General features: G+C 36.1%; 1 protein-coding gene across 1 annotated transcript in view; it reads left to right on the top strand.

The window, feature by feature from the left end:
• Positions 1 to 423: 423 nt before the first annotated feature.
• The window catches only part of LOC148942865 (uncharacterized), a 34,331-nt gene continuing 9,109 nt past the window's right edge, over positions 424 to 25,645 (top strand). Inside the window, exons 1-3 of the mRNA XM_089102536.1 lie at positions 424 to 1,235; positions 10,289 to 10,451; positions 19,332 to 19,520. Of these exons, the coding sequence (XP_088958662.1) occupies positions 424 to 1,235; positions 10,289 to 10,451; positions 19,332 to 19,520 (1,164 nt within the window). The remainder of the gene's footprint in view (positions 1,236 to 10,288; positions 10,452 to 19,331; positions 19,521 to 25,645) is intronic.

Consider the following 25,645-nt stretch of genomic DNA (forward strand, 5'->3'; position numbering starts at 1 on the left):
ACTAATGTTTAAAATGTATACCAAGTAGTTCATTACCTGGGAATGAAGTAAAAATTGGGTTTTCTTTAGTCCCCCTCCTTCTTTCTCCTTCCCAGACAAAATTGAAATGAAATCTCTGCAACTGTAGGCAAAGAAGACGTGTGTAATTAAGTATTAAAACTGTGAGGTGATAGGACGCAGAGTTTTTGTAACAGTTTAATTAAGGCTTGATGTCAATAAAATTAGCAAACTGAACTTGGATAAGTAAAAATACTATTAAATATCGGCACATTTTTTCATTTTAAATTATAAATAAACCATAGACTGCACAATTTTGTGCTTAAAAACTAGCGGGAAATGCACTCATCCAATTTAATAAATTTAGTCAGGTCTGTCGTTTTGATGGATTCTAGTAACTGAATATTTTTTTTATTTTTCAGAAGCATGCAAAGCTTTCAATCATTTACTCCTGCGTCAACTAACTACTTTCCAGTTTCTTCTGCTCCCATTTTCTGTGGACAAGAAGCTGCAAATCAAAACCCCCATCTCTTTTGGGTCAAATACGAAGCTTCACCGGTAGACTTTGGTAACCAGCTTCAACCAACTCCTGTGGTCACACCTTTAGCTGTGCCCTACCCAGGGCAACATGTAACTCCTTTCACTAGTCATTTTGATGAGAAAAGTTTATATTATGTTCAACAACAGTATATACCTGTGAGCCATGGAAATCTGCACGGAGAGATCTTGCAGGAAGAATATATGTCCACAAACTTGTATTTCCCGCCTTCAGGTGCGTCTGCTCCGCAGCAAATGGCTTCGCCCGCTTATACTGATGAAGTGATTTTCGTCCAAGAGCATCTAGTAACAGGGCAGGGCTTTCACATTGTTAATCATTCACCTCCCGCAGTCCCAATGGCTCAGATGATTATCCCGCAGAATTCCCCTTACATGAGTAACAGCTACGCAAATCCTAAGCATGGAAATGGGTTCTGCAATAATAGCAGCCGGAATTTTAGTAATTTAGAGCTTGATTTGGAAAAGACCCTCCTAAGCTTAGAATCTGGGATGGAAAATTGTACCTTAAACTATTCCCCTGATCTCATTCCCAAGCAAGGAAAAGGCCTTAGCGGAAATGCAATAGGGTCAATAATTCGTTCAAAATGTCAACCTGGTTCCCCAGGAACTGCCACTATTGAGCTAGATTTGGAATCTGTCATTGACAATAAAACCATCAGTGGGAATTTTCCAGTTTTACAGTAAGTTTACGTTCATTCTTTTTTCTTTTATATATATTTGTTTACATTTATTTATTTATTCTGGAAATGTGCGAACTCATGCTAAGTATCAGTCAACATTGGATAAAACCAGGTTTCTTTTTTTATTTCTAAAGAAACCTACATAATTTAATGTTTCTATGTCAACTCTCAGTAATAAGAGTAAATATATCAGAAGCAGGAAAAAACAAGTTTTTTTGGGGGTTAAAATTTTATGTATGATCTAACGTCCTTATCGACAAGGGTATACCAGGGTTGCCACCACAACAAAATAAAAATCACTAACTTTAAACCATAAAAGTCACCAAAAATCACCAGCAATTCACCAAAATCACCATAAAATTATTATCAATAATGATAGGCTTTACACCAAAAAGAAACGTTTGGCACCCTGAGGTAAGACATTATGTTTTTCAAAGGCCTTCAACTACTTCAAGAAAGAGAATTTATACCAAGAATGAAGAGAATTAATGGCTGGGAATTCCAACCAAAAGCTGAAATGGTGATCTAAAATCCTGTTTCTGGACATAAAAAGAGCCTTTTTATTTATTTAATTACTATTTTATCTTTCTTTGTCTTTACTTTCCAAAACTTTCATTCTCTTATGTGCAGAATTTTGACGTGGCACAAGCCTGACTAGAAATGTTTCATAGTTGATTAACCTTAGCCTTAGATCCTCCAAAGCCAAGAATGGCGCATAGGGCGTCTACGAAGCCTTGCCAGGCATCTCGGAACTGAGCTGCAGACGTGACATCCTTCGACCGTGTTGATACTACATTAAATTTGTCTGATATTCCTGCTCTGGCCTATCATATTCATACTATGGATTAGATTCAAATCATCCACTGTCCCTGTGCTTGCTGGACTGAAGGCTGAACTACTTTCTAGATGGGTGTCCTGTTGTGGTGGCCGGCGTTGACCCCCGCGGAAAATACCCCCCCTCCCGGACAATGCCCCCGTTGCCAGGCATCTCGGAACTGAGCTGCAGCCGCGACATCCTTCGACCGTGTTGATACTACATTAAATTTGTCTGATATTCCTGCTCTGGCCTATCTTATTCATAGTTTGGTTTTCCAAACTTGATAATTTTATTTGAATTTTTTTTTTTTATTTCCGTAGCGGGGAAGGGATTTTGGTACTTTTGTATTATGCACCACTTACTGAAGCTTTCTTTGTGTAAAATTAGAGAACTCACCAGTTCTTCGTTAGTTTATTCTTTACGTTAGAACTAAATTTGGGCTATAGATTATCATATTAGGGGGGGGGGGTAATGTTTAGCGGGTCTGCATGCAAAATATTTTTGGTACAATTATTTTGTATATTAGATAGATAGAGAGAGAAGTGTATTTTAAAGCCAAAAATACGGCCAAGAACATAGTAAAAAAAAATAATTTATTGGCTATATACCTAGAAAGAATTATTTTCTGACTTCAAACGGTCCAAATACTTTACTCCCCCGTGGAAAAGAAGGCTTTCCAAATTTGAGAATCTTATTTGAGTTTAATTTTTTTATTTCCGTAGGGGAAAGAAGTTTTGGTGCTTGTATATTATGGGCAACTCAGTCAAGTTTACGCTGTGTAAAACTCGAGAAAAAACCGGTTTCATTTTTAGTTTTTTTTTTTAGCTTAGCTTGAGACAAGACAAAAGGGCCGTTTTTTCACTCGTCACTTCTCTCTCAATGTGCAAAGATCTTAATCTTTTATTATTTGAAAGAAACTACGTTTTCTAAAGAGTTACAGAGGCTGAGTTACAAGGTCGAACCTTAAAACGTACAGGGATTAGGAGGCACAGTTGGGGGCTACCGCCCCCAAACCCCCGCTTTCGCAGCCTTTAAATAAAAAAAAGTTTTTTCAACTGAAAGTAAGGAGCGACATTAAATCTTAAAACGAACAGAAATTATTCCGTATATGAAAGGGGCTGTGCCCTCCTCAACGCCTCGCTCTTTACGCTAAAGTTTTATTGTTTAAAAAAAGGAGTTGTGAGAAAGTCAAACTTTAGCGTAAAGAGCAAGGCGTTGAGGAGGGCACAGCCCCTTTCATATACGGAATAATTTCTCTTCGTTTTAAGATTTAATGTCGCTCCTTACTTTCAGTTTAAAAAACTTTTTTCTTTATTTAAAGGCTGCGAAAAAGGGGTTTGGGGGCGGCAGCCCCCCAACTGTGCCTCCTAATCCCTGTACGTTTTAAGGTTCGACCTTGTAACTCAGCCTCTTTAACTCTTTAGAAAACGTAGTTTTTTTCAAATAATTTTTGCACGTTTTTGTACAGTTTATTACTTATTATTGCTTGACTAACTGTTAGCTGATTTGACGGCTTGCGGGCTTGCGGGCTCTTCTAGGAACACGAGCCCGCGTTGTCGCAGGCTCTTATAGGAAAACGATAAGAGCCCGCTTCTAGCGGGCTCTTATAGGAAAACGAGGTTTTTGTAAATGTAAATTCGGGGGATAATTTTTTCGGTCTGAAAATATCAAAAGGCCCTAACAAGTCGAATTCTGCTTCGAATGAGTCCTCATTCACCCAGATCAGTTACCAACTGTGGCCTGTAGGGGTGGCTAAGAAAAAAAAAATTGAACTTTAAGTGGCTATATTTGGTTTTTGGAAAACAAGGAAGGAGTGATTGGATTGAGCTGAAATTTCGAGGATAAGCTCCCGGGCCATAGGAAAGCTTAACCTCTAAATTTCAGCCCAATCGAACAAAGTTAAAGGGGGGCTGTGGTTGGAGGGTCGAAACTTCCGGCCCACTTTTACCCATGAAGATAAAGTCGGAGGGGGGTGAAATTTTGCACGTTTCTTAGTTTGAGCTTAGGCTACAAAATGCAATTACCACTGTCTCTCTGCGACCGCTAGGACCGGAAATCGCTTAACATTGTGGTGGGTCGCCTCTTTATAGAGGCACAAGTGTGCCTCCTTGATTTAAAAAAGAAACTGAGTTTCTTTTTTAAACTTTAAATTCAGTATATAAAAAATTTCCTCTGTCGGGGAAACGAACCCGGGTCTTCCGCCTGACAGTCTGGAGTATCGACCGCTGTACTAAAGAGACACAATTGTAATTATTTTTTAGTAAGTGGAATCTATTTTTGACGCAAGCAAATACCCACAAAACTTGATATTTGGTTTTTGGAAAACAGGGAAGGAGTGATCAGATTGAGCTGAAATTTCGAGGATAAGCTCCCAGGCCCCAGGAAAGCTTATCCTCTAAATTTCTGTCCGATCAAACAACGTTAAAGGGGGCTGTGGTGGGAAAAATTAACATGGGCTCTTATAGGAAAACGAGGTTTTTCGTAAATGTAAATTCGGGGGATAATTTTTTCGGTCTGAAAATATCAAAAGTCCCTAACAGGTCGAATTCTGCTTCGAATGAGTCCTCATTCACCCGGATCAGTTGCCAACTGTGGCCTGTAGGCGTGGCTAAAAAAAAAAAAATTTGAACTTAAGTGGCTATATTTGGTTTTTGGAAAACAGGGAAGGAGTGATCGGATTGAGCTGAAATTTCGAGGATAAGCTCCCGGGCCCTAGGAAAGCTTAACCTCTAAATTTCAGCCCAATCGGACAACGTTAAAGGGGGGCTGTGGTCGGAGGGTTGAAACTTCCGGCCCACTTCTACCCATGAAGATAAAGTCGGAGGGGGGTGAAATTTTGCACATTTCTTAGTTTGAGCTTGGGCTACAAAATGCGATTACCGCTGTCTCTCTGCGACCGCTAGGACCGGAAATCGCTTAACATTGTGGTGGGTCGCCTCTTTATAGAGGCACAAGTGTGCCTCCTTGATCAGAAAACGCTTAAGAGTGAAATCTTTGAACTAAGATCTTACATCTTTTGTCGTTTTTATGCAAACGTTTTTCATCGTTCTGCTCTGATCAGCAGTCTGAGAACAATGATGAGTATATCATCAAAGTTGTCTCATCATTGTTCTATATGGCAGAAAGATGGCGTCTTTCATGCTTTTTGCTAACATCAGTGAGCTTTAAGATCTTAGAACATAGATGAGTTGAAAAAAAATATAATATTTGCAGAAAGATGAAAGATATTAGTGCTAAAAAACGGCCCTAAGACAAGTGAAATAATATATGGGAAATATATAATTTTAACAAAACTGTCCAAATACTTATACTCCCCCGGTAAATAGTCCCCCCCCCCCAAGAAGGCTCTTCAAATTTGAGAATTTTATTTGAGTTTTATTTTTTAAATTTCCGTAGGGGAAAAGAGTTTTGGAACTTAATTATGGGCAACTCACTCAAGTTTACGCTGTGTAAAACTCGATAACAAACCGGTTTCTTCGTTATTTTTGTTTCAGCTTAGCGCGAGACAAGACAAAGACAAGTGACAGAATAATTGAAAAATATATAATTTGGGCTATATCTTTTATTAGAGGGGGGGGGAGGGGGTAAAGTATTTGGATATTTTAAGTCAGAAAACAATTCTTTCTAGGTCTGGCCAATTACAGAAGAGTAGCGAGGTATCTGGAAATTTTGTTAACTAAAAAAAAAAAAACAGTATAAAGTAAATGTAATGTTTCATTTAAGTGTTTTTTCCAAGTGTTGTGTTTTTATTTTAAAAATATAAGAATATAGATTTGTTACGTAAGTTAATTCGTAAGTTACGTATATTTATTACTAATAAAACGTTCGTAAATAAAATTAAACAGGTTTCGAGAAAGCCATTTAACCAAATAAAAGTAAAATTAATATTCAATTTTTTTTTAATTATTCATGTACGGTGAGCCAAAATCAAAACCTGAATTAATTCAAAAACTTTCAAAATTAAATAAAATAAAAACAAGTTTTTTTTTAACTGAAAGTAAGGAACGACGTTAAAACTTAAAACGAACAGAAATTATTCGGTATATGAAAGGGGCTGTCCCCTCCTCAACACCTCGCTCTTTACGCTAAAGTTTTATTTTCTCACAACTCTATTTTTTTAAACAATAAAAAACTTTAGCGTAAAGAGCGAGGCGTTGAGGAGGGGACTGCCCCTTTCATATACGGAATAATTTCTGTTCGTTTTAAGTTTTAACGTCGTTCCTTACTTTCAGTTAAAAAAACTTGTTTTTTTTATTTAATCTCTCTAAAACCAATTTGATCTTCTCTTAAAACTTTATCTACTGTGTCTCTTGGTCTAATAAGTGTCGCCATGCCTAAAAATTTGTTTCTAGAAAGAAATCATGTTAATGCCTCTGCGATTGCCTCCACTCAGCCTAATCACGTTTTCTTGTTTATTCTAAACCTTAGTTGTTCTATTAACAAAATTAGTTCTTTACGAGGTTAATGCCACCAATACAATCGCCTGAGATTCTCAAACTTCACATCACACTCCAGTGCGTTGCGCCATCTTGTATGCGAGGGTGCGGGTTTTGTCAGAAATTACATCCTATTTTGATGAAATGTTTTAAGTATTTATAAAAGGCGATAGACATAGCCTTTCCTTTTGAAAAAGCCCTTAAACAGCTCTGTGGTGCTTTAGCGCTCCGGTAGCGGTGACAGGAAAAAGATGGCCTGTCGTGACTGTAAGTATTCTAGATGGGGCTTTTACTATGGCGATTCCATTGGTGCTGTTTCTGTTTCAACCCGAAACCATTTTTGTGGGTCTTTAGGCTATTTTTCGGAGATCCCGTAAATTTGTTTCACTACAGCATTTTATCATTACGAGTAATCGAAATACTAGTTGCCATTTCTCAGTCAGGTTCAAATGGTGATTCTCCCTCATTTCAAGGTGTTTTTTAACGCGTTTTTGAATTTTTGTTACTATGGGCTAAGCTTGCAGCTATCGCTATAACCATGAAAGAGGTTTAATTGATGTTTTCTTAAAATCATTAGCTTTTTTCCTATTTTCAAAGTCATATTCATAATTTATAATAGTTTATTTCTAATTTCCCAGCCACCATATTCAAAAGATCATTTACTGCTTAATCAGTACTAGAGAATCTTATTATTTTTTTTATCCCTTTCCTACTGTCTCAAACTTCTTGCAAAATAAATCTTCCTTCGCTTCCAGTCTGTTGAAATTTGTTTCAAAATTTTCTTTGTCTTTTCTGACATTGTTTCCTACGTATTTGTCATGATTTAACACATTCTCAGAATGTTCTGTCCATCTCTAACACTTTCTTGTCACGAAACGAGGTACTTTTCCTATCTTTAACTGGGACAAGTCCAGACTGACTACGTTTTGTTTTTAGGTTATTTTTCTAATTGAATAAATATTTTTCTTGTGAATATTTTCTTCTAAAAAAAAACAAAAAAAACATCAGGTTACTACCCAAAAAACGCTAGGATTGTATTTTGTGCTGAATCAGCTGGAAGAAAAGTACATTCATTAGCTATAATGAAAATGAGGAGTCCCCAAAGCCAAATCATGGGCGGGGGTAGCGGGTTTTACCCCCCCCCCCCCCCCCGAAGTGTTTGTCCGACTCGAAAAACATAACAAAAACGAATAAGAAAGAAAAATTATGCGTGTTTTTATTTTTTTGTGTAAACCCCTCCGAAAAGAATCCTTTCGTACTCCCCCACCCCCTAAAAAAAAATACTGGATACGGCCGTGGGAGTCCCTACTGTAAATTGCTAAGGAAAAGATACAGGTGGTGTCTCAGCAGACCACGGGCAAGTTTTTGCCTTGAAAGTTCCACCCTTGCTTGCTTTGGATTAAATAAAAAGACAAGTTTTTAAACTGAAAGTAAGGAGTGACATTAAAACTTAAAACGAACAGAAATTATTCCGTATATGAAAGGGGCTGTCCGCTCCTCAACGCCTCGCTCTTTACGCTAAAGTTTTTTATTGTTTTAAAAAATAAAGTTGTGAGACAGTCAAACTTTAGCGTAAAGAGCGAGGCGTTGAGGAGGAGACATCCCCTTTCATATACGGAATAGTTTCTGTTCGTTTTAAGTTTTAATGTCGCTCCTTACTTTCAGTTTTAAAAACTTGTTTTTTTTTATTTAATTTCTGATTGTTTTTTAGTTAATGCAGTTTTTATTTTGGCTCACCGTCATTGAATAAGTAAACAAAATTTGCATGAAAATTTTACTTTTCTTTTGCTAAAGGGCTGTCTCTAAATTTGGTTCTGACGTAATTTACAAATTAACTTGCGTAACGAACTTCTATATTCGTGTATTTTTCTTCTGGCAAAAAATACGTTGCAGATATAGTTGCATATTTTTGCAAATATGAGCTTGAAACCTATGTAATAGGGTTTTCTGATATGCTGAATCTGACGGTGTGATTTCACTTGTAGGGGATGTCCCCCCCCCCCGTTAAAAAATCAGGTAAATTTTCTCAGGCTCGTAGCCTTTGATGAGGAATACCAAACTTAATAAAATTTATATATTTAGAATCAGCATTATAAGCCCATTCTTTTGATACATTTATTGACATCAAAATTCCGTTTTTAAAAGTTTCGATTACAATTGAGCCGTATCGCTTGTTTTTTTATTATATATATGTGATTACGTCTATGAGGGGGTTCTCCCCTTAGTCAATACCACGCTCTTTACGTTAAAAGTTAAAAAAAAAATTTAATTCACAAACCCCTGAATCACAAAGGCCGTTTAATTAGAATAGATAGCTCTTTTGAAAGCACTAAAAAAAAAACTGTAGCGTAAAGAGTGAGGTATTGACTTGGGGGAGAACCCCCTCATATACGTAATAATTTCTGTTCGTTTTAATGTCTAATGTTCCTTCTTACTTTCAGTCGATTTTTTTTTTAATTTAACTTCAGATCGTTTTTAAATAATGCTTGGAAATCCGTCCCCCCCCCCTTCATAGAAATGTCCCTTACCCCAAAGAAACATCCTCCACGGAAAGATTCTCCCGAGTAACCCCCTCCTCCAGCCCTCCCCCACCAGAAAATAATCTTTCCTGAAAATGTCTGTATACTTCCCAATAACCAATACAATATGTAAACGAGGGGCAAAGTTCATAACTTGCAGCCCTTCCCCTGAGAACTGTGGAGGATTAAGTCATCCTAAAAGACTTATTTATTAGATTTTCGACTGCTGATCAAAATGGCTATCTCAAAATTTTAATTGGGTAACTGAGAAAAAATGAGCGTGGGAGGGGGCCTAGTTGCCCTCCATTTTTTTCGGTCACTTATAAAGGGCACTAGAACTTTTAATTTCCGTTCAAATAAGCCTTCCTATGATATTCTAGGACCACTGGGTCAATACGACTACCTCTAGGAAAACAACAAGTAAACACGCATCCGTGATCTTTCTTCTGGCAAAAAATGGAAAATTCCACATTTTTGCAGATAGGAGCTTGAAACCTCTACATTAGGATTCTCTGATACGCTGAATCTGATGGTTTGATTTTCATTAAGGTTCTATAACTCTTAGGGGGTCTTTCCCCCTTTTTACGAAAATCAGCCCAATTTTCTCAGGCGCGTAACTTCATAGGTAAGATTAAACTTGATGAAACGTATATATTTGAAATCAGAATTAAAATCTGATTCTTTTAACGTATCTATTGGTATCAAAATTCCGTTTTTTAGAGTTTAGGTTACCATCGAGCCGGGTCGTTCCTTACTTACAGCTCGTTACCACGAACTGTTTTATATTAGTCTATTGAAACATGGTATCCTTCCGTTATAGTCGTTTACGGGTATTAAGTTGAAAAACAATAGTGAAATGTGCTTCCCCCTGTTGTACAAATTTATAGCCCAAATTATACATTTCTCGTGCATTTTGACATGTGACAATCTTTTGTTTCAACTTAATACTTATGCAACAGAAATTCTATAGCAAGCGATCTTTAGTAGCAGTAGAGATATAACGGAAAATGCCCAAAAAATGAAACTTTTGGATAACTCGAAAAATCGTGTATGGGTAGTAATAATTAGACGCCGCAGATTGGTTGTAAAACAAAAGCAAGGGAAGAACTACTATTGGGCTTCGGGCCAAGATCATTAGGGAGCAATACAGCGTTTCCTCGAAAACATCAAATCCGTGCTTTCGTAACAGAGACACTGCAATATTCTTGTTCTTAAGGTTTTGGCAGAAGTCCAATTCGCTTTTCGCTCCAGTTTAGTCATGCCTTTTTTCTTTTACTGCAGATCTGATCTCATACCTTACTACTGGTTGTTGCTGGGAAAGAAATTTGGACTCGCATTGAAGGATCTGTATCCTGTACCTCTTCGCTTTTTAAATTTATTTATGAACCCGGAGTCACAATTATGCACCCACATCGACACGGCCAAAGTGAGGTTCTCATGTAGAGTAAGTTTTCAATCGTTAATTTCATTCTTTCTGTACAAGTATATACTTGAGGCTGGGACTGTGCCCTTCTCTAATATCGACATTTTTGTGGTTAATATTCAAGTTTGTTCTTTTTTCACATGCCTTGTCTATTCTTTTTTGCTCCCGAAATTCTTGTATACGAGCCTGATCGTTACATTTGTTATTTTGGAATTGTTTTTTTGTGCTTATCTGATAAGTAAGTTCTCGATTTTTTTTTACTTCATTCGATGATAAACATACCACGCTATGCATCTTTTAACGCTAATTCGAACTACAAAAATTGATAGGCTTGTAAATAACCCCCCCCCCCCTTTATGGGGCAAGATATAGCCCTAGGCTGTATAGAGCTTTTCTTTTTTTCAAAATAGACCTTATTTGGCATTGTTGTTCAAAATTGTCTATAGGTCAAATAGATAAACCTCTAACTATAAAAATTGATAGGCTTGTAAATCGCCCCCCCCCCTTTATGGGGCAAGATATAGCCCTAGGCTGTATAGAGCATTACTTTTTTTCAAAATAAACCTTATTTGGCACTGTTGTTCAAAATTGTCAATAGGTCAAATAGATAAACCTCTGGGGACGGCAAGCTCCCCTCCCCCTCACAGTGCATGCTGGTTGTCAAAAAGGCGCATCAGTAAAATCTAAGGGACATCTGCTGGTATTAAGTCGAAACTTTCAGGGTATATTCAGGCGATGTTCAGGCGAAGGCGACTTTGGTTTCTGTAGGAAGCAAATTACTTAGTATGATGGTACTTTTTAGACTTAGAGATTCTGTAAATGAAGTTTTAACAGAAGAACAATGTGTTTTAGGAAGGGGAGAGGACGCGTCGACCAAATTTTCACCCTTAGATTAATATTTGAGAAGTGCCTGTGTCATCAGACCCCTTTAGTTCTCAGATTTATTGATTACGATTCAGTATTTCAGCAGATAGAAGAGCTTTGATGAAGGTCCTATCCTTGCATGGTATACCAGATAAATACATTAAAGTGATCAGTAAATTGATGTTAGTTGCTGGTTTTGTGTTGAATCTGGAGTTAAGCGGGGTTACGTTCTATCCCCATTTATAGGGATCACTTTGATGGACTTTATCCTAAGCAACACGGCCAAGGCTATGAGAGAGCATGGGATCAAATGGACAAGTAAAACATTCCTAGACTGTGATTGGTCTGATAATCTGAGTGTCCTAGATGAAGATGTTAGCAAAATCAAATAATATTTTGGAGGTTTTGAAAGTTCAGGGCGCCAGAATAGGTTTGAAAATTAATGTTAAGAAGGCTAAGTCGCTTAGACAGGATATAAGTGAAGACGAAGAAATGATGGTTGGGAAGATCAATCAAGTGGATAGCTTCACCTACTTAGGTAGTATTATTTCGTAAAGATGGTGGATGCAGTTGGGATGTTGAAAATAGAATAGCCAAGGCCCACGGTGTTTTTTCACAATTGAAAAATGTTTGGAACGCTAGGAAGATAAGTCAGTGAACTAAGATTATAATATTGGAAGTTGAAGTGATAATAGTGGTCAAGTATGGTTCTGAAACGTGGGTGCTCCGAACGACGGAGGACGATTTGTTTGATGTTTTCCAGAGGAATGGTCTACGGATTCTTTTGGGTACCCGTCTGACCGACTTCATTTCAAATAAACATACGAAGATGTAGTTTTATTCTGCTTTCTATGTCAATAATGCGAGAAAGGTTGAGATGACTGAGACATGTTCTGCGGATAGAGGTAACAGATTACCAAAGATAGTCCTTTTCGGCCAACCATCAAGGGCCAAACGAAAAGCGTGCGAAAAATGGTCTTGAATGGGGTTGCGAGGAGGTATAAAGGAATCATTTAAGGAAAATTTACGCTTCTTGGGATGGAGTAAAGGGGATGTTTTAAAATGATTGGAATAGAGAAGCGTTCATAGCTGTGTTGGCATCAGTCGGTTTGGTGTTGCAGTGAGATGTTAGTAGTAGTAGATTGGACATTTGGACGGCAACCAGCCGCCTCTATCTCCTTGTCATTTTTGGATTACCCCTAAAGACGTACCTAAATTTAGATATATCCTTATTTTCAGAATAATGCAAAGGTCAATTAAATCTACCTCTGGGGATCACATGCCCCCTCCCTCCCCCTACGGCTCTTGGAGCGAGCGTTGTAAATTACGCAATTTGCCCATTTGTATACATCTAGGATTTAATATTGGGAGGGGGGGGAATTTTATCTTCTTTAGGGTCGAAGCTTAGGGTTTTAAGGCGAAACTGTGGGTAATGTTGAGGGTAATGTCAAATTAAATCAAAAGACACTATGTGCATCCAGGTTATCAAAAGAGTGTATCTAGACATTTTAGAAACGGCTAAGGGTATTAACTTCAAACTTTCAGAGGTGCTAGTAATAATGCGACTGAAACTGGAACTGCGCCTTTGATTACGACTACTTGCAACTGCTACTAAGACTACGACAAATTTTAAAACTGCTAGTGTGACTACTTTCAACAGCTAGTACTAGCGAGTGCGACTACAACTATTGGTAACTATGATTACGATTAGTTAAAACAGCAAATATGACGACTTACGACTGCGACTTTAAATGCATGTGACTGCGACTACTTCCAACTGTGTCTGCGACTACGACTACTTCAAGACTTTTAAACGCGACTACTTGCGACTATCACTAATTTTGACTGCGATGGGGACTAATTAATACTGTGACTTCTAGTGACTGTGACTGCAACTACTTGCGATTGTGACTTACTGCTACTGCAAATAATAATAATATTGAATTAAATCAAAAAGGATGTATATATAGTAACCCAAAAACAGCTAAGAGCATGAAGTTGAAACTTTCAGAGAATCGGACACCATATGCATCCAGGTTGTCTAAATGGCATGTCGGCAAATATTTCAGGAGCATTTAAGCGGAATAAGTTGCAACTGTTTGAGAATGTTGAGGTGATAATGAAATTAATCAAAAGACATTATATGCATCCCAATTGGCAAAGGGGCTTATCTGCAATATCTAATGAACGGCTAATGGTACTTAGTTGAAATTGTCAAGACATGACATGAAACTTTCAGAATGACAACTTTGCCACACCACACTCAGCAAACGCTCACTTGAAAGTCAAATACAAGAGTTATAAGAGTCAGAAATAAAGACATCTAAGTGATGTGTCTGTTATATATTTATTCTTTCCTTCTATTTTTATTCTTATATAATCTTTGAACATTCCCCCCCCCCAGGAGAATTGTCTCGGGTGTATAATCTGTAAATTACAGTTGAATCAAAATCTTAGTTCAAGAACCGTTCCAAACGTTGATTTTAAATTGAATAAAGCTTATGCATAAATTTATATCTATTGAAATTAGTGGTAACGCTGAAATCACCCAATGCAATTTAAGAATTTAAATTAGAATCCGACATTTTAATTCTTAAGCCAAAAAATCTAAAAACTCGAGAAATATTCGTTGTATTAACCCCTAATAAAACTTGGGCAATCAAAAACGAACAGAAATTAATTTTAATAAATCTCTGAAAAAGAAGTTTTTGAAAGAAAAGGACGCAGCCATATTAAAAATTAAGATGAGCAGAAATACTTCAAACTTAAAACGACCAGGAATCATTGTCAAAGAATAATTGAAATCCAAAACGAACAGCATAAATAGGTGCAGATGTAGATGTATAATTGAATCTTAAAACGAGTAAAATTTAAAATTAATACTTTGGCCAAGCTTAAAACAAGCAGGAATTACTAAGTCTTTAAGTTTTAATTATTACAGAACTTTATTTCTGCACGTGTTTAGTTTTAAAACGGCTCTTTAATTTTCTTTGAAAAATTATTTTTTCGGAAAGTTTTTTAAATTAACAAGAAATAACCACAAATGTAATGGAAAACAACAAAAAACAACAAAATTGTGCATATAGCCTAGGTCCATATCTGTCTCCCGTGGGGAGTGGTGAGTATTTGCGAGAGAATCAATTAGAATCAAGGAGGCACACTTGTGCCTTTATAAAGAGGCGACCCACCACACTGTTAAGCGATTTCCGGTCCTAGCGGTCGCAGAGAGACAGCGGTAATCGCATTTTGTAGCCCAAGCTCAAACTAAGAAACTTGCAAAATTTCACCCCCATCCGACTTTATCTTCATGGGTAAAACTGGGCTGGAAGTTTTGACCCTCTAACTACAGCCCCCCTTTAATGTTGTCCGATTGGGTTGAAATTTAGAGGTGAAGATTTCCTCGGGCCTGGGAGAGTATCTTCGAAATTTCAGCTCAATTTGATCACTCCTTCTCTGTTTTCCGAAAACCAAATATAGCCACTTCATGTTAAAATTTTTTTTTTTTTTGTTATCCACTCCTACAGGCCACAGTTGGCAACTGATCCGGGTGAATGAGGACTCATTCGAAGCAGAATTCGACCTGTTAGGGCCATTTGATTTTTTCAGACCGAAAAAATTATCCCCCGAATTTAAATTTACAAAAAACCTCGTTTTCCTATAAGAGCCCATGTTAATTTTTCCCACCACAGCCCCCCTTTAACGTTGTCTGATCGGGCTGAAATTTAGAGGATAAGCTTTCCTGTGGCCTGGGAGCTTATCCTTGAAATTTCAGCTCAATCTGATAACTCCTTCCCTGTTTTCAAAAACAAATACCAAGTTTTGTGGGGATTTACTTGCGTCAAAAATAGATTCCAGTTACTAAAAAACGATTACAATTGTGTCTCTTTAGTACAGCGGTCGATACTCCTGACTGTCAGGCGGAAGACCCGGGTTCGATTCCCCGTCAGAGGAAATTTTTTATATACTGAATTTAAAGTTTAAAAAGAAACTCAGTTTCTTTTTTAAGTTATTCGAAAAAAATTACGTTTTCTAAAGAGTTAAAGAGGCTGAGTTATAAGGTCGACCCTTAAAACACCCTGTCGAGAAAGAAAAGAATAATACACAATCATCTAACAGTTAGTCAAGCAATAATAAGTAATAAACTGTACAAAAACGTGCAGAAATTATTTTTTTTAAAAAACTACTTTTTCTAAATATTTAAAGATGGCTTAGTCAAACATTCTAACCCTAAAACGTAAAGGGAGTTGGAGTTAAAGTTTGGGGGCTACTGCCCCCCAAACCCCCCGAGTTCTCAGACATTAAATAAAAAAAAAAATTTTAAACTGAAAGTAAGGAGCGACATTGAAACTTAAAACGAACAGAAATTATTCCGTATATGAAAGGGGCTGTGCCCTCCTCAACGCCTCGCTCTTTACGCTAAAGTTTGACTTTCTCACAACTCTTTTTTTAAACATTAAAAAAAATTACTTTATCTGAAATCTGTAATCAAAAAATTCGTGGTAACGAACTGTAAGTAAGGAGCGACCCGGCTAAATAGTAACCCAAACTCTAAAAAACGGAATTTTGATAGCAATTGCTACATCAAAAGAATCGAATTTTTATGCTAATTTCAATTATAGAAGTTTCATCAAGCTTAGTCTTACCCATTTAAAGTTACGAGCTTGAGAAAAATTGTCTGATTTTTGAAAATAGGGGAAAACACTCCTAAGGTTCATATTTTTTCCAGGGGTGACCGTATCAACCCAGTGGTTTTAGAATACTGCGAGAGGGCTCATTATAACGGAAAATTAAAATTTCTAGTGCCCTTTTTAAGTGGCCGAAAAATTGGAGGGCAATTAAACCCCCTCCCACGCTCATTTTTTTCCCAAAGTCACCCGATAAAAATTTTGAGATAGCCATTTTTTTTCAACAAGTCGAAAAATCTAATAATTATGTCTTTGAGGATGGCTTAATCCCCCACAGTCCCGGGAGGAAGAGCTGTAAGTTATGAACCTTGCCCATTGTTTACATATAGCATTGAGTATTGGTAAGTATAGATACGTGTTCAAGGGATTTTTTTTCTGGTGGGGTTGGCGGGAGGGGGGGGGGGAGGGGTTAACGGGGGAGAATCTTTCCCTAGAGGAATTTTTTCATGGGGGAAAAGAATTTTCATGAAGGGGGCGCCACATTTCCCAGCATTATTTAAAAATCGATCAGAAATTAAATATAAAAAAAACAAGTTTTTTCAACTGAAAGTAAGGAACAGCATTAAAACTTAAAAAGAACAGAAATTATTGCGTATATGAGAGGGTTCGCCCCCTCGTCAATAGATCCCTCTATTCAATATATGCTATGCTTTACCCCTCCTTCTCCCAATGTGCAAATATATAGCCCAAGTTTGTTTCTAAACTATTATATTTTCATCCTATTTTATTTTATTACATTAGCATTAACCAAACTTGACTTCTTTCGTGTGTAAGATATAATACATAAGTACCTAATATATTTATTGCAGGAATTTTAATATCTACATTCGTACAAATTGGGTTAGATAATATCCTATCTTAGATTAATCTGGAGTAGGGAAGAAAATTGGCAGGGGTAATAGGCTGACAAAATTGTGTAGGTACTCTGATCTTGTTAGAAAAAAAAAAAATTAGAATAGCCTAATTGAATAATTATTAACAATCTAATTAAATGAATATTAAATATAAAATCACTAAGAAATAATAATTAATAGCCTAATTAAATAAATTTTAACAGTCCAATTAAATGACGAATAGATGATAATAATATATCTTTAGTAATTAAAATTATGCTTAATGAGTCAGGATTTGCCTCTGTTGAAGATACTTTTGTTTTGTTTACTGTACATTCCTGATAGGCGAACACCCGAGAAAACAACAATAAGAGTTTCTACATGGTATTCAGTAATAAAAATAGATGTTGTTAACTTGTTTTGTTTTTTTTCAACTCACTCACTTTTTCGTTTGTTACATAAATTTGGGAGCCATTTTTTTACCATTTCATAACGTTCGATTACTTCCAAATTTTACCAATATATGGACTTTTGATGACAGTGCATTAATAATACATTAAAATCCCCCTGTTGTATACTCCCTTCCCGGCCCGTAATATTTTTCACAAATTAAAATTGTGAGCTATATTTTCGACCACGTCAAAGTGTTCAATTACTTCTATATAGGTGACTATATATAGTATGGTTCTAGACGTTTACCCTCTCCCTCTGGTGATTACCCCCGCGGAAAATCCCCCCCCCCCCGGGAAAATACCGTCCTGCGGAAAATACCCCCCCCCTCCCCGTGTAAAATAATGCTTTCCAAATTTTAGAATTTTATTTGAGTTGTTTTTTTAAATTTCCGTAGGGGGAAGGAATTTTGGTACTTGTGTATTATGCGCCACTCACTCAAGTTTACGTTGTGTAAAACTTCTGAACAAACCGGCTTCTTCATTAATTTCTTTCAGCTTAGCCCGAGACAAGCGACATAATATATGGGAAATACATAATTTGGGCTATATATTTGTACATAAGTGGTGGGGGGGGTGGAGTATGTGGAAAGTTTGGAGTCAGAAAACAATTCTTACTTCATAATATGCAGAACAATTGTACCTGACACATTTTGCATGCAGAACCGCTATACTTTGCCCCTCCCAATGTTCAAATTCATAGCCCAAAGTTGTTTCTAAAGTAACGAAGAAACTAACAAAAAAATGGTTTGTTCTTTTACACAGCGTAGACTTGAGTGAGTGGCGCATAATACACAAGTACCAAAATTCCTTCCCCCTGCGGAAATAAAAAAAAAACATCTCAAATAAAATTCTCAAAATTTGGAAAGCCTTATTTTCCAAGGGGGTTATTTACCGGGGGGGGGGTAAACGCCGGCCACCGTATACTATATATATTCTGATGACAGTGTAATAGAAGATAATTTCTTAAGCCACATGGGCCTGCCATAGCATAAAGAAAGAAAACGGTCAAAAATGGGGTTTTTAAAGGCCACACGAAAATACTGAAGGAACACAAAGCGAATATTTCGAGTGAACAACCACCTCTCTTCTTCAGCGCTAAAAAAATAATATAATCAAGGAAAATGCCTAATAAAAAAAAAACAAAAAAACAAACCCAATTAAACAAAAACAATAAAAAAAAATAAGCCAAAAAATTAAAACGATAAATGAACTTCAATAAAAGACAAAAAATTATAAGAAATAAAATCAACTACCTAACAACCATAAAGTGAGTCGTTCGCCAATATCTACATCATATTGGAATATTGGATTTTGTGCGAATCGCAGATATTGGCGAATGACTCATTTTATGGTTGTTAGGTGTTTGATTTTAATTCTTATAATTTTTGGTCTTTTATTTAATCTTATTTAGCTTTTAGTTTTTTGGCTGTTTTTTTATTGGTTTTGTTGACTTGTTTTTTTTGTTGACTTGCGTTGTTTTTTGTTTTTTTCTTCGGCATTTTCCTTGATTATATTATTTTGTTCGCACTGAAGAAGAGAGGCGGTTGTTCTCTCGAAATGTTCGCTTCGTATATTTCTTCAGTATTTTCGTTTGGCCTTAAAAACTGCATTTTTGATCGTTTACTTTCTTTATGACAGTGTAATAATTTTTAAGTTTTGTTTTTTCAAAACTTAATACTGATAGTTGAAGAACCTCGTTTTCCGAAAGGGTGAAAAAGTATGTTTGTGTGCATTTTTAAAAAACTCACCTGTGTATTCTTTGCTAACCTTGACTAACTGTTATATAATCAATAAAGAACTAGCTAAAAACAAAACATTCTTCGAACTCTTGGAACATTGGAGGCTGGGTAAATTTAAACTTATACGTTTGGCTGAAATCTAATTTTTACAGTGAAGCTCGCTGGTAGTTTTTTAGTTCTACTGATTAACGCTGTACTGCCAATGACATCAGTAGATTTTTAATTCCTGCTAAATCTGTATTAGTATGTTAAATATTACCCTATTATCTGTTTCTCACATTCTTGCACATTTATTAGTTGTTAATATCATTAACAAATTTCTTATTAGAGATGTAGAAATGGTTGGACATCAATGTTTGGAAACATAATATTTTGGTTCCCAAAATACGGCAACCATTGCAGAGTATTCTACCATGCGCTGGGCCAAAAATGTGCGAAGTGTCTTAAGAGTGACAGGACTCTGGAAAATATACTTAAAATAGAAGAGCCTTCCTGGTATCCTTCGGAAACCGAAAGGGTATGTACTTTTTTTTTCCTGGTTCTTTTTATTCCTGGAATGGTTTGGGTTTATAACGTTGAAAGTAAAATCAGATTTAAAAATGAAGGTTTAATGAAATTTGAGGGTTTATTAAGGAAGAACTTGAATGTACCCGAAGTTAGACTGTAACAAAGGATTTGTAAACTGGGTTGCACCCATATAAACAGTATCCAGCATATCCTTTTCATTATTTTTTAGTGTATATAAAACTTTCCGGTGTTATCTAATTCCATGACGAACGGAAATAGGTCACACAAGTCCAGGGGCGAATCTCCAGGATTTTTATTAGGGGGGCAAGAGGAGTCCATATCTGAATAATAAAAGGGCATGGGATGTATAATATTTTTTTTCACATTATTGGGGGGGGGGGGGACAACTGCCCCCTTTGTCACCCCAAAACGACGCCCCTGCACAAGTCGTTCATGGTACTCTGCAGGTATGCTTCATAGGCAATGATTGCTGGAACACTGTACGGGGTATTGGCACCAGACTCTTGATCTTTGCTGTCGAGAGGGAAAAACTATTATCACTGAGAGTTAAGCTGAAGCTTTTTCATAAGAGTAGCAGTTATCAGGTTTGACATTAAGCTCTTCTGTTGTTCAGATTGAAGATTTGTTTGGTTACGTAAATCTGCTAGTATAGGAAAAACATCAAGATCTTTACTCAGGGATAGATATGCGCAATGTCTTAAGGATAAACCTGTGGAAAAATAGTCCGGCACAGTTGTAAGGGATGATAGGAAATTCCAAATTGACATATAGCGTTTTCAACATCCCTAAAACTAAAAATTTAGGTTTAAGAAAACCAAAATTTGGAGTTTTATAAGCATAATAAATTCTTAGTAGTTGGGTGCTTGGGTGACCCAAAGTCAGAGTGTCACTGATCTGGTGTGCGTGTAACTGAACCACCGTGTAACTGAACCCCCGTTTAACCGAACCACCGTGCAACTGAACCCCCGTGTAACTGACTCCTCATGCAACTGAACCCCCTTTAACTGAACCCTCGTGCAACTCAACCCAATTTAACTAAACCCCCGTGTAACAGTAGAAAGGCCTCAGGAGATCGTGACGGGCACCCCTGCTGCCATCTACAATCGAGTCTAACGGTACCTAATCGCATAGACAAGGTTATTGATCCGCTAACGGAACGGGGTCAATGACCTAAATTTCCAAAGGTCGATTTATTTCTGGACCACGTGTGACAGATGATGTCATGATTGATTGATTTGTCACGAAAGGGGAATTAATTTGTTGTTTCTAAGGGGAATTATTGATTCACGAAAGGGGAATTAATTTATTGTTTCCAAGGAGAATTGTCTCCTGGACGAAGTTTATTAATATCTTTGGAGTTCGACCAGAATTGTTTCCGGGGCAAAGTTTATAAATAACTGACAGGTGATGGCAAGGTTAATTGTAACTCCGGCGAATGTTTTGATCTCAGAGTTTAACGCGGGAAAAGGTTTCTTAGTAATTTCAAATGTGACAGCGCAGGGATGCCAAAAACAAAGGGAACACGATGAAATTACGTTTAGAGATTATTTGGGCGAAACCGTTTTAGACATTTTAGGGAATTATTTCGGCGAAACAGTTAGACATTTTAAAATATGATTTTAGAAGATGTTTTAGAAGACGTTTTGAGTGTGGTCGTTATAATACATAAGTTCTATTTAAACAGTGTCGTGAGGTCCCATACCCCAACCCCAAAGCGCCCCGATCCCCATTCCCCGACCCAAAGGGCTCCGATCCCCCTACCCCAACCCCCAAACAAGCCCCCGGCCCCCCAAAGTTACCCCCCGCTCCCAAAGGGTCCCCCCGGCCCCCCCAACGGCCCCCCGCGCCCCAAAGACCACTGAGCCCGAATTTTTAAATACTTTTTTAAGGCTTTACTATATCTTTTCAGAACAATTTCCTTTCTTAATGTCCCTCCTAAACCTATTTTACAAGTTGAAGTACTTATCTTTTTCACCCACAACTATACTTTACAGCTTTTTGGATACCTCAACACCAAGAAATACTTTTCAAAGACCATTTCAGAGCAAGTTACTTTCTTAATGTCCCTCCTAAACCCATTTTCCAACTTGAAGTACTTATCTTTTTCACCCACAACTATACTTTACAGGTTTTTGGTTACCTCAACACCAAGAAATACTTTTCAAAGACCATTTCAGAGCAAGTTACTTTCTTAATGTCCCTCCTAAACCCATTTTCCAACATGAAGTACTTATCTTTTTCATCCAAAACTATACTTTACATAATTTTTGATAAATCAACACCAAGGAATAATTTTGAAAGATCATTTCAGAGCAAGTTACTTTTTTACTATCCTATCTAAAACTATTTAACAAGTGAAAGTATTTATCTTTTTCACTCTCAACTATACTTTACAGCTTTTCGGATACCTCAGAAAAACAAAATATTACTCAGATTACCTTTCATGGCACGTTGCTTTCTTAACGTCTCTCCTAAGCCCATTTTTCAACTTGAACAACTTATTTTTTTCATCCACAACTATACATTACAGCTTTTTGGTTACATCAACACCAAGAAATACTTTTCAAAGACCATTTCAGAGCAAGTTACTTTCTTAATGTCCCTCCTAAACCCATTTTACAACATGAAGTTCTTATCTTTTTCACCCACAACTATACTTTACAGCTTTTTGGTTACCTCAACACCAAGAAATACCTTTCAAAGACGATTTCAGAGCAAGTTACTTTCTTAATGTCCCTTCTAAACCTATTTTACAAGTTGAAGTATTTATCTTTTTCACCCACAACTATACTTTACAGCTTTTTGAATACCTCAACACCAAGAAATACTTTTAAAAGACCATTTCAGAGCAATTTACTGTCTTAATGTCCCTTCTAAACCTATTTTCCAACATGAAATGCTTATATTTTTCACTCACAACTATTCTTTACAGCTTTTTGGATACCTCAACACCAAGAAATAATTTTTAAAGACCATTTCAGAGCAATTACTTTCTTAATTTCCCTCCTAAACCCATTTTCCAACATGAAGTACTTATCTTTTTCACCCACAACTATACTTTACAGCTTTTTGGATACCTTAACACCAAGAAATACTTTTCAAAGACCATTTCAGAGCAAGTTACTGTCTTAATATCCCTCCTAAACCCATTTTCCAACATGAAGTACTTATCTTTTTCATTCACAACTATACTTTACAGCTTTTTGGTTACCTCAACACCAGGAAATACTTTTCAAAGACCATTTCAGAGCAAGTTACTTTCTTAATGTCCCTCCTAAACCCTTTTTACAACTTGAAGTACTTATCTTTTTCATCAACAACTATACTTTACAGCTTTTTGGATAAATAAAAACAATGAATTACTTTTCAAAGAACATTTCAGAGCAAACTAATTTCTTAATGTCCCTCTTAAACCAAATTTCAAACTTTATGTAAATCTATTTTTTACCACAACTATACTTTACATCATTTTTGATACATCAACACCAAGAAATACTTTTCAAAGACCATTTCAGAGCAATTTACTTTCTTAATATCCCTCCTAAACCCTTTTTTCAACTTGAAGAACTTATCTTTTTCACCACAACTATACTTTACAGCTTTTTGGATACCTCAACACCAAGAAATACTATTCAAAGACCATTTCAGAGCAAGTTACTTTCTTAATGTCCCTTCTAAACCCATTTTACAACTTGAAGTACTTATTTTTTTCACCCAAAACTATACTTTACAGCTTTTTGGATACCTCAACACCAAGAAATACTTTTCAAAGACCATTTATCCTAAACCCATTTTCCAACTTGAAGTACTTATCTTTTTCACCCACAACTATAGTTTGCAGCTTTTTGGATACCTCAACACCAAGAAATACTTTTCAAAGACCATTTCAGAGCAAGTTACTTTCTTAATGTCCCATCTAAACCCATTTTTCAACTTGAAGTACTTATATTTTTCACCCACAACTATACAGCTTTTTGGATACCTCAACACCAAGAAATACTTTTCAAAGACCATTTCAGAGCAAGTTACTTTCTTAATATCCATCCTAAACCCATTTTACAAGTTGAAGTACTTATCTTTTGCTCTCAAAACTATATTTTACAACTTGTTGGATACCTCAACACCAATAACTACTTTTCCAAGACCATTCCAGAGCAAGTTACTTTCTTAATGTACCTTCTAAACCCATTTTTCCACTTGAAGTACTTATCTTTTTCACCCACAACTATACTTTACAGCTTTTTGTTTACCTCCACACCTAGAAAAAACTTTCAACGCCAGTTTCAGAGCCCTTTCGTTTCTTAATATCTCTCCTAAACCCTTTTTTCAACTTGAAGAACTTATCTTTTTCACCAGCACCATAATTTACAGACGTTTGGTTAACTCAACACCCACAAATACTATTCAAAGACCATTTCAGAGCAAGTTACTTTCTTAATTTCCCTACGAAACCCATTTTCCAACTTGAATTACTTATCTTTTTCATCCACAACTATACTTTAAAGCATTTTGGATACCTCAACACCAAGAAATACTTTTCAAAGACCATTTCAGAGCAAGTTCGTTTCTTAATGTCCCTCCTAAACCTATTTTACAACTTGAAGTACTTAACTTTTCACCCACAACTATACTTTACAGCTTTTTGGTTACCTCAACACCAAGAATTACTTTTGAATGACCATTTCAGAGCCATTTCCTTTCTTAATGTCCCTCCTAAACCCATTTTCTATCTTTAAGTACTTATGTTTTTCACCATAAAAATGTCATTAAATATTGTTTGATAAATATCCCCAAAGAAATTCTTTTCAAAGAAAATGTAATAGGAAGTTACATTATGTATGCCCATATTGAACCCATTTTAAAACATGAAGTACTTAAATTTTTCAACTAAAACTATACTTTACAGCTTTTTGGTTACCTCAACACCAAGAAATACTTTTCAAAGACCATATTAAGAGCAAGATACTTTCTTATATGTCCCTCTTATACCCATTTTCCTACTTGAAGTACTTATGTTTTTCATTCACAACTATATGTTACAGCTTTTTGGATACTTCAACACCAAGAAATACTTTCCAATGACCATTTCAAAGCAAGTTATTTTCTTAATTTCCCTTCTAAACCCGTTTTCCAACTTGAAGTACTTATCTTTTTCACCCACAACTATACTTTACAGCTTTTTGGTTACCTCAACACCAATAAATACTTTTCAAAGACCATTTCAGAGCAAGTTACTTTCATAATGTCCCTCCTAAACCCATTTTACAAGTTGAAGTACTTATCTTTTTCACCCACAACTATACTTTACAGATTTGTGATACCTCAACACCAAGAAATACTTTTCAAAGACCATTTAAGAGCAAGTCACTTTCTTAATGACCCTTCTAAACCCATTTTCCAAGTTTAAGTACTTGTCTTTTTCACCAGCCACTATACTTTACAGCTTTTTGGTTACCTCAACACCAAGAAATACTTTTCCCGGAAGAAGAAAAGGCCCAAGACATAAAAAATTTAAAGTTCACTTCTAAATTTTTCCGTAGAAGATAGGAAAAGATATACCATGATTGTGATTATTTTCTATGAAGATAAAAAGTTTCACTTTAATTCTTAATTTTCTTAAATTCAGTTCCAACCTTTCTCAAAGAGATGAAAAAATTTAAAGTTCAGTTCCAAATATTTCCCCGGAAGAAGAAAAGTTCAACTTCGATTCTGAATTTTCTCAATGAAAATGAAATAAGTTATTGATCAATTCTATTTTCTCAAAATGTTATAAAATTTTCCACTTCAATTCAGATTTTTCTCAGAGATGAAAAAATTTAAAATATTGTTCCAAATTTTTCTTAGAAGATAGAGGAGTTCAAGTTATCTTCTGAATTTTACCAAAGAACACAATTCAATTCTAATTTCACCAGAGAAAATAAAAAGCTTCCACTTCAGCTTTAAGTTCACCAAGATATAAAAAATTTAAAGTTCAGTTCTAAATTTTTCCGTAGAAGATAGGAAAAGTTATACCATGATTGTGATTATTTTCTATGAAGATAAAAAAGTTTCACTTTAATTCTAAATTTTCTTAAATTCAATTCTGGCTTTTCTCAAAGAGATGAAAAAAATTAA

The sequence above is a fragment of the Artemia sp. Qi Xiang Cuo genome, chromosome 16 (genome assembly GCF_049724085.1).
Source record: "Artemia sp. Qi Xiang Cuo chromosome 16, ASM4972408v1, whole genome shotgun sequence".
NCBI lineage: Eukaryota > Metazoa > Arthropoda > Branchiopoda > Anostraca > Artemiidae > Artemia > Artemia sp. Qi Xiang Cuo.